General features: G+C 38.0%; 1 protein-coding gene across 1 annotated transcript in view; it reads right to left on the reverse strand.

Moving 5' to 3' along the window:
* The window catches only part of Ccdc50 (coiled-coil domain containing 50), a 39,727-nt gene extending 34,461 nt beyond the window's left edge, over positions 1–5,266 (reverse strand). The window contains exons 1-3 of the mRNA XM_010624555.2: positions 5,218–5,266; positions 4,525–4,587; positions 3,718–3,844 (exon numbers count right to left, since the gene is read on the reverse strand). Coding sequence (XP_010622857.1) covers positions 3,718–3,844; positions 4,525–4,587; positions 5,218–5,266 — 239 coding nt within the window. The remainder of the gene's footprint in view (positions 1–3,717; positions 3,845–4,524; positions 4,588–5,217) is intronic.
* Positions 5,267–10,439: the final 5,173 nt, after the last annotated feature.

The raw sequence follows: 10,439 nt of genomic DNA on the forward strand, positions 1-10,439 counted from the left end.
GGTTCCACCACCTGCCTTGCAAGCACAAGTCTAGAGTTCGATACAAAAAGACAAAAAACAAAACAAAACAAAAAAACAAGTATTATACTATTACCATAGTTTCTTAGTTTTTTGTTCTTTGTTTGCTTGTTTGATTTTTGGTACGCGTGCATTCAGCAAAAATGAAAGTAATACCTACTATGGACTAGGCATTATACACAACACAGAAGATAAAAAACTGAATGACTCCTGCACCTGTCTTCCGAAGCTCATATCATATTCTGGTGGCAGAAACCAGGGAAATCATTTTTGTAGGCAAAAGAAACTTCCAAGTAGTACTTTTAAAGCAGCAGCTCCACAGAAAACAGTTTGCTTCTCTCAGAAACCACTGCTACGCAGACACTCAAGTGTGATTTCAGATTTGAAGAAAAATTATAGAAGATTAAAATTCTAGAATGTGATGGCTCATGGGGGCCATCTTTTATACAAAGCTACTAGCTAGGAGCGATGAATGCGAACATGCTACAGTCGACTACCAAAGATGCTGGAATAAAATTACAGTCGCAATTTATAATGTGCAGTACTTTGTTAAATAAATACATCCCTTCATTCCCTGAGGATTGAACCTAAAATACTCCGTGAATCTCAGACTTGCTTATACATTGCCATGTTTAATGATAATCTTTTGTAATTAAGAACTGGAGACAGATGTGGTGGCCCACACTGTAGTACCAGCACTTTGGGAGACTGAGGCAGGTGCCAGCCCACCCTAAACAACCTAGCAAGACTCTTTCTAAAAAAAAAAAAAAAAAAAAAAAAAAAAAAAAAAAAAAAAAAAAAAAAAAAAAAAAAAAAAAAAATCAAACAAACAAGAGCTGGGGATGTAGCTCTGTATGAAGATCCTGAGTTCAATCTCCAGTGCTAGATTTAAAAAAAGAAAAGAAATGGTGGGGGCAATATCTTGACTGCTCTGGAGGAAATGAAACCCAAATATTTTATTCTAACAAAGTTGAAGAGATGAAAATCCTTCTCATTTGTATAAGGAAATGGCCATGTCCACCTGCTGGGAAGTATGCAGTGTGGGTGAAAGTGTGTGTATGTGCATGTGCACACAGGCAGAAAGAGGGCAAGAGAAAGCAAGACAGAAGGTGCACAGAAGCAGCAGCAATTCTTCATGTTTTAGAACCAGTGGTCCTGCTTCTACCACTACCAGCTGTGAACCATGCCTTCTCACGCCATTTATTAACTATGAAAAAATTAGGACTTAACGACTTTGTACTACAGGTCAAATTATTTCAAATTCTTAACTAGTCAAACCAAAGAAATGAAAATTAAAGCTTATGCAGAAATTTTTATTTCCTCTTATAGTTTATTCACTTACCTATTATAATTAAAAATCATACATTAAATCATAGTCTTAGTTTTAAAAGACTTCTCTAGCTATCTTTTATATTCCAATGAATTTAAATCTATATAGGAGTAAGTGGTTAATAACTATATGCAAAAATAGAAGGAAAGCAGAACAGCAGGGAGAGCAAATCCAAATGAGGTGTTTCAAGGTTACAAGTGATGAAGATGCATCTTCTGGCGTAGAAAATTAAAAAGTAAAGCTTCAGGTAAGCGTAATGATTTTAAACTGTATTCCCAAGAATACAGCTCTGGTTCAGTAATTAGTTATGCAGAATCACACCAAAGTAAAACTAAGTTAGAAAGGACTAGTAATTCATTGGTAAATCTCACTTTGGACAGTGGCCCCAGCACCCAAAATCTAGTTCATTAAAATCCATAGCATTTCATCCATTCCATGATGCCCGGCCGTCAAGATTGCCAGGGCGCACTTTCTTTCTAACTAACCAAAGACTTACAAAACCTTGCAATTACAAGGAAAAAATACCATTCCTGTTTTTTCTCTCATATCAGGTCTACAAATTATCACTCTGACTCCTAAGTTATATTTCCTAGTGGTTTGTCTTAGTAATTTCTAAATAACCTCACTATACTCACTGAAATTACCTTGATTCAGAGCTTTATGCTTCATCAACCCCGAAGTGGTCCTTCCTCTCAGAGAATTGTGAATAATACAAAGGGTGCTCATTTAGAACTCTACAACATTCTAGCTCTGGCAATTCCGACATTATCATCCCTTAATTTAATCACTGCTTAATAGCTGCCTTCAATTTTTCCCCTTCCAAATCTTTCCCTACCCAGTTCCCACAGGGGGTCCCGAACGGTAAGTTAAAATCTAAATTCCCTAATACATCTTACATGACCTTTTGGTCTAACTTTTGGACTACTTTTCTGGTCTTACCTTCTACTTTCACCCTAGTCATATTCTTCACTTTAGCAATACAGCAGACTCTTGACTTACGAACTTAATTGGTTCCAGAGGTCTGGTGGTAATTAAGTTAATACAGCTCAGGTATGGATGTTTACCTGGGTACATGCTACAGATGACAAGAGGCAGATGAATCTTCCATTAACCTAATTAACCCAAGTTGTTCGTATGTCAGGCTGGTCGTAACTTGAGAGCCCACTGTACTCAACTCCTTGCAACTACCATGAGATTCCAAACCCTTTTACCTACTGACTTTATGCATGTTACGCTTTCTAACTAGAAAGGTTTTTTTCCCAGTATCCCTATTAAATCCTAATGAACCACCAAGGTTCAGACTAAACATACCTAACTTGTCTTATGAGACCTTTCCCAGTCCCTCTTCTCTTTTCATAGGCATGTAATTTACAATTAAATTCTCTGTGACTAACACATGTATCTCTAGCTATATAATGTTCATGTGCTTTTCTGAAGCTCTTAAAGGCACTGGCTGTGCCTTGTTTCTATCTCTGGTCTCCAGTTCCTTTCATGGTACCAGGTTTGGTAAGTCAATACTGTTTATTTGCAGAACAAGAAAGCTTAACAAAACACAAACTAAAGTCCCCTTCACAAATAAACCAAAAGACAGATCATTCCTCAAATGCAACAAAATTGATACTTTCCTATTTTATTTGAACATGACATTAAAGTAAATCAAAGAGGTCTCTTTTACACCTCCCTTCATCCTTGTCACTCAACACAGTATTCTGTGGTGAAATTTCCCAATAGAGGTTTAGGTTATAAGAGCCACCCTCAGACAAGAAACATATCCTGTGAGCTTTAAAACATTACAAAACAGTAAAAGGATATTGTATTGGGAAAATGTCAGAAATACACATTTCCATTTATCTGTTAAGGGAAAAGATAAAGTTTGGTCAGGTGCTAAGTTATGTAGAAAATTGTGTGTACAAATCAGAGCTTTCTATAATACTGTTTTTTAAAAAAGCAATGGATTCAAATACGGAGCAGCAAACACATGCTAGGAAACAGTAAAGAAACTCAACAACAAATCATAAATTTCACTGGTATCTATTATTACACTGGATCCCCTAAAGAAGCAGTAAGGCAGAGAAAGTGATTATTTTCCCCCTGCTATGGGTAAGAAAAATAAATTCAAGAGCAGCCAATTAATTGGCTCATGTGGCTAAAAATGTTGAGTTCACACCATGATCTACATACCCCCAAACCTAGTCAAGTTTTCCAATAACAACGAAAGTTTTAAAATCAAAGAGAACTATTGGGCAGCCACTGTAGGATTTGTAAACTAACAGTGAAGGAATCAAAGGTACAGGAAGGGTCCCTACTCCTGGTCTCAGTGATGGCTTCACAATTCTGCAATCAACCCCTTCCACTTTCCAAATCCTCACAGGTCTTTGTAGCGCTTCTGGAGCTGAGCCTGCGCTTTCAGGTCTTCTTCCTGGAGCTGCTTAGCCACCTGGAGATCATGCTGGACCAAACGGTTCCTCTGAATGTTTGATGCCAAATGATGCTCAACTGGGACAAAACGAGTAAGATGAAAAATAGGATTAACATTAAAAAGAACTTTACATCCACCGCTAAGTAAAAACAGGACCAAAAAGATTAAATAATTTGTCTTAGGCGGCATGGCAAAACAGTAGTAGTGCTAGGACTTCTACACAAATATTCTAGCCAGGACCAAAGCTCCTTCTATTACCACACATTGCCACTCTCTTTATTGGGTCCATTTTTCAATTATTTTTATACTGACAAATGAATTAATTATTCAAGAATCACAAACACAAATACTGCCTGTACATAACTTAGATTTACTTTCCATCAGAACAATGCAAAAATATTCAGAATAATCCACATAATGACCTGGAAAAGATGTTCAGGCCCCTATTCTATGAGGCAAGAGTAAGAGTCTCAGCTTCTGACAATTCTGGGAAGGATACAACTACTGTCTACCTTCTTCAAGGGGAAGAAAAAAGGTTCAAGTTCCTATTTTCCTCTTACAGACTCATCAGTTGTATAATCCTTGGACTCAAAACTTCATGTATTACCCAAGCATCATTTGCTTGGACAAATCATTCAGGACGGATATATGGTATAGGCTGGAGCAGTGTTCCCTCCCTACTTTACCCTAAGAAAACAGCCTCATGCTATCACTGAAAAAAGGAAACTGAAGACAATGAATGAGCGCTGGTACTCACTCTCTTGTTCTTGCAGATTGTGAGCCAGAGTGTGGTCCTCCAGGACAGCAAAATCTCGGCATACTGCAAAGGATGAGAGAGAGAGAGCAGACAGGAAGGTTATTAGTAGTACTTCAATATAAAAGGAAAATAATTTTGGGCTGGGGATTTAGCTTAGCGGTTCGGTGGCCTGCCTTGCAAGCGCAAGGACCTGAGTTCGATCCCCAGTACCAAAAAAAGAAAATAATCTTGCTTACTTGAAAAATATCAATTCTAATCTTCTGAGATGATCAAATTTATAACTTGCAATGAATAAAATAGTGACTACTAAAGTATGACATCTTTATTCACAAAAATTCTCATAGTGCTTGCCAAACACAGGGTATCACAACATAATGGTTAGCTCTGGTCTCTTGCCTGAGGTGAGGACATTAAGCACAGAATCAGAACTCATGTCTAGAAATTCCAAACTATTTCTACAAAGAGAGATTAAGTACTGGTAAAGTAAGAGTCAACAATGTAGACAGAGCTAAGTTCTTCCATGGTCAGAGGTATCAAAAGAAATCTACCTCATACCTTAGCAATCTGTAGATCAAGGGATCCTCTCCCAAGAGTTCTGTCTATTAAACTGTCCCTAGGAAAAAATATCACCTTCATTAGTCCTTCAGGCAGGAGCAAATCTCTACTTCACCAACAATCATATTACAGTGGTACCTTGGTTCACAAAATTAATTTGTCCCATAATTTTGGAAAAGCTGGCCATGTTTGTGTCTGTGTGGGAAAGATGGCCACAGTTGTTTGTCAGCTGATATTTAGTTTGCAAACAAAAATAAAATTGTGCTAAACACTTTTGCTTGCAAACCAAACTTCACAAACAAAAGCATTCGTGAACTGAGGTACCACTGTAGTTGATGGTGGTCTCTATCTTTCTAAACATAAGTTGCTCCCAAATAATCCACAAACCCAAAGAAAATGGGAACTCTAGAAGAAATTAGAAATTTGCCCCTAACTTTGCCACCATCTGAAGATCCAAGCAAGAGCACCTGCTGGACTGTTTCCTTAGAAGCAAAATGGAAAGCGAAATGGAGATGATCACTAAGGTCTAGTTTACCGCAAAATGCAATTTAAACTACTACTTCTTAAAAGAAACATTCGAACAAAAAAAAACATGAAGGACTCCTCACAAAATGTGCTGCTTCAAGAACGTGTAGTTTAGGTGATAAGTTCTCACTCTATCCCAAACATGCAACTCATATTAAGAAAGGAAAATTCCCCAAAGCCTCAGACTACTACCATGTACGGGATGCATGAAACTGTCCCTGTAGGTTTATTAGAGGTTACAGATCTCTTTCTGCATCTTTGGACTTGCTTGTGAGGATGTTTAATTGAAACAGTGTGCAGAACACTCAGCACTTACATGTTCATCACACAGTCCTGTCCCTGAATTAGAGATAATGCCATAAAAGTAGAGAAATCTGAAGAATGTCAAGACTACTCAAACAGTTTTATGGTGAAGTAACATTCCTACTCAAGAACCATACTAAACTGAGTATGACCTGCTGACCCTTGTAAAAACGTAACTGTGCGATCAGTAATTTCAATAGAAAGCTCTACTCTTTTTTATCAGATGAATTCTCAGAAAATATCTAACTTGAGGCCCAGGCCCAAGTTACTCTACATTTCACAGAGTTAAAGTGCTTTCAAAATGAGCTGGTAATCACCTTCATTCAACAGATGAGAAACCCAAGGGCCAAAAGAAAGGTCTTTCTAATGCTACACTGTAGTACACTGAAGCAAAGGCTGAGGCTCAATGTCTAAGCAGAAAGAACTCTTTCCTTCCCTGACCCTGCTAAGTCCCACTGACTCCCAGTAAGCCATGGTCGGAAAAGATTGAAAGAAGATACTCTGTATTAACTGACACGTATTCTCTAAAACACCTCAATGAATTAATATCTAACATATAAAAAGATAAGCCACATATGGATTTAATTTACAGAAAGCAAATATTCCAAGGGTTGGGGATTTAGCTCAGTGGTTCTGTCACCTGCCTCAAAAGCTGAAGGTTCTGAGTTCGATCGCCAGTACCAAAACAAAACAAAACAAAAAGAAAAGAAAAGAAAGCAAATATTCAAAATGGACTGACCAGAAAAAAGTCAAATTTTATGCAAAAGAATGTTAGTTTAATATATTAATCTATTACTTGAAGCATCTTTATTATTCTAGATAAGCATATGCTTAGATAGATCAATATTTTTCAAATTAATCCTAGAATAATGCTTTTTCAAATCCTGTGTGCCAAGTTACTATTAAATCATAAAAGTATCTGTAACTCTGAGATACACATTTTAAAAATGAATATGCTAGAAATAACAGCGTGTATCACATAGTACAGAAGACTATGGTCTGCAGAAACTATGCCACATGAGGACTTACATAAAAATTATATGTAGTAGATCTCAGTGTAAGACATATATAATTATAAAGATTACACTCAAAAAATTTTAAAGCTACTTCAATTTATGTTATTAGGTCAGCAAGCTATGCCAAAAATACATTTTACATGTTTTTAATGTCATGCTGACTAAAATAAGAAATCACTGTAGTTTCTTCCTTTTTTTTTTTTTAGACAGGACCTCACTATGTATTCCAGGCTGGTCTCAATTCACAGGGTTCCACCTGCCTCAGCCTCCCGAGTGCTGGAAATATAGACGCACACCACCACACTCAATCTAAAAAATAGTTTTTAATACATGATACTGGCACACTGAATTAAAAATAATGGTTATCACTGGGGAGGAAAAAAAGGGACATGAATGTCTCTGCTGTATATATGTTCTTCTACTGGTTTAAAAACAAAATAAAGATAGGCAATTAAGGTAAAATATTAATGTATATTTAATTTGGGTCATAGATTCCTAGGTTTCTTTCTTATTTTTTTAGTACTGGGGATTGAACGTGGGTCCTTGTGCTTGTGAGGCAGGCAGCAGAATCACTGAGCTAAATCCCCGGCCCACTAGATTTCTTTTTATATTTTGTTTTACAGTACTGGGAATCAGCTTCCGCTGCCTGCTTTGCAAGCACAGGGACCAGAGTTCGATCCCCGGTGGAAGGAAGGAAGGAAGGAAGGAGGGAAGGAGGGAAGGGAAAGGAAAGCAAAGGACAGAGAGAGAGAGAGAGACAGAGAGAGAGGGAGGGAGAACCCTTCTGTTAAGGCCAGGCGTGGTGGGGCACACCTGTAATCCCAGCACTCAGGAGGCTGAGGCAGGAGGATCACTGTGAGTTCGAGACCAGCCTGGGCTACATAGTGAGTTCCAGGTCACACTCAACTACATAGTGAGACCCTGTCTCAAAACAAAACAAAACGAAACAAAAAAATACAGTACTGGGAATCAAATCCAGAGAAGGCCTAACCCCCTGTCAAAACAAAACAAAACGAAACAAAAAAATACAGTACTGGGAATCAAATCCAGAGAAGGCCTCACACACACTATACTCCCAATCCAGAGACAGGTTCCTGGGTTTCTAAATTTCTTTATATTACATTTGAAAGCCTATAATTAATTTTTAAATACACTTCTTCCTTCATTTCATCAACAGCATACAGTCCTAAATCACAAATATTTTTTAAAATGCTGTATCAGAACTGGTGTAAGAATTAATGAGTAACAATTCTTAGTGATTTTTAAATATCTGAACAGCGGACTGAAGTCTATTGAATTATTGTGAGTTAACCCTGGATCTTCCTACTGCAGAGGCTGAACTGGTACACACAGGTATCAGCAGGGCCTGAGCTGGAAGAGGAACTAGAAGATGTTCAGGGACTACAGAAGTACACACACACAGAGCTGTACTGTCCAGTACACTAGACTGCACAGCGCTCAGTTAACCAAGATCTTCCAAATACACGATCTCATTTGCGCTAAGGTATTTGCTCAGTCTACACATTTCTTCTGCAACTACTCAAGTTCCTTTCAAGATCTTGTGTGCATTCCTTGAATCGCTACTCTAACACAAACTGCAAAACACACGTCCATTCCCTTCTGTAAATCAGTAACCAGACTGAGATTACAGTAAATGCTTCACAGCCAGGCCAAGGTTAGAACCTCGATGGGCCTTTGCTCCTTCTCTCACCTAATTTACTTCAATGTAAACAGAGCAAATAACATCTAAGGATTAGACACTGTGAACTCAGCTCCCTCCTTTACCCTGGGGATACATTTAAGGTGAGCACTGGGTCTGAACTTTTATCCTCCCACTCCTCAATCTTCTTCCTGCTGGTGTTCAGTTCCTCACCCGGAATTTAGGCATCTTCTTGGTGTAAGCCACCTCCATCATTGTTTTCCACTGTCCTCACCTGCTGCTAACGTGAGCTCCCTCACTACAGCCATTTCACAACTGCTTCTGTTCCCACCCAGACTTCAGTGGTCCCGTCTCTGCCTCAGACATTTCCCCAAAGTTAGGGCATGGTGGCTGTCTCTGAAACGCTGCCTCTTTGCTTATAAATAAAAACAAATACATTTTGCCCTTGAAATCCAACACACAGCTGCCTCCCTATCCAGGCGGGAGCTCTCAGAAAAATCTCTGCCCCTTCCACACAACTAGCACTGGATGTAGCACACAGCCAGACTGCAAGAAATGTGCACTAAATTGTTTTTTTAAAAAATCAAGAAAAGCATGTCCATAAACTCAAAGAATAAGAGCTCCACAGGCAAAGGAAGAAAACTATTCATTATGCTGTTATTGTAATAGGATCACAGACTTGTACATTTTGTCAATCATTTATACAAAGTTATTAATAACACATAAAACTGGAAATCTCCAATTCTCATTAAAGGAAAAAGTGTTAATAGTTTTTAATCTATCTAAAGACACACACATAAGTATATGTAAATGAATCTGCTTACATGAAACCAAACAAGTTTGAAGAATGATGAGAGACTACCATAAACATATTCATATATATGAAGTATGTTTCCCATCATTTTATTTAAAGGACAATTCTCATTCAGTTATGGATTTTCCCTAAATACCGAATTGGTACAGTATGAACAACGTGCTAAGCTCTATTTCAGGATGAGTTTGTTATTTCCAAATCATCAAAGAGGTGAGTGGAGAGGACAGAAGAGTAAATGGGTAAAATACAACTTCATACATGTTATACGAGAGCTCTGTAGTAAGCTTTTTGAGTGGTTACCCTAACCATAAACTGGGAGTATATATAAGGGATGAGAGTAAGGAGTAAATGTGCAAAATGGATTTCAAAGAAAAGTTAAATCGATGTAGGCAGAAGTAGTAAGCATTATGGCAGAGGACCACTCTGAAAAAGTACACAAAGGACAAAAATACATAGGGGGTCCTGAAATTCTATGTTCTAGAAGCGAAAAAAGAGTTCTTCAAAGGTAACCACAGCAAGAGCTTAGACAGACAGGCCCCATGCCTCACCCTGAGAAATCAATTCTTTACTCCACAGGCACTCTTGGTACCCAGGTTACACGACAGGCACCACAGGAAACCTGGTATTTACCACCACACTCCACTGAAGGACAACGAAAAGCTACCTTTCACACTTTCTCTTTTCCTCTACTTAAATCATTATCGTGTATCATTTCTTCGTGTTTTCTCATTGTTTTTCCCCCACAGACACATACTGGCCAACATTGTCCTCCTCGCTCCAAACACAGCCCACTCCCCAATTCTCCCTACCAACAATGGGGGAAGCTGTCTATATACAAAAATGTGGAACTATTTCTCTTTTTACAGATAATACCCTCACCTTCCCTCCTGTTGGCAATTAGTAGAAAAACAGAAACAAAATCTCTATATCTTAATAATCAACATGTTAAAGGAAAACACTGAAATCAATGGTCTAAATATTCCTTAAAATTCCAGCCCACAGTAAATAAATTTAAAGTCCTAAAATAGTATTTCAAAAAAGT

This window comes from Fukomys damarensis, unplaced genomic scaffold (genome assembly GCF_012274545.1).
Source record: "Fukomys damarensis isolate Sample0158 unplaced genomic scaffold, DMR_v1.0_HiC HiC_scaffold_12, whole genome shotgun sequence".
Classification (NCBI taxonomy): domain Eukaryota; kingdom Metazoa; phylum Chordata; class Mammalia; order Rodentia; family Bathyergidae; genus Fukomys; species Fukomys damarensis.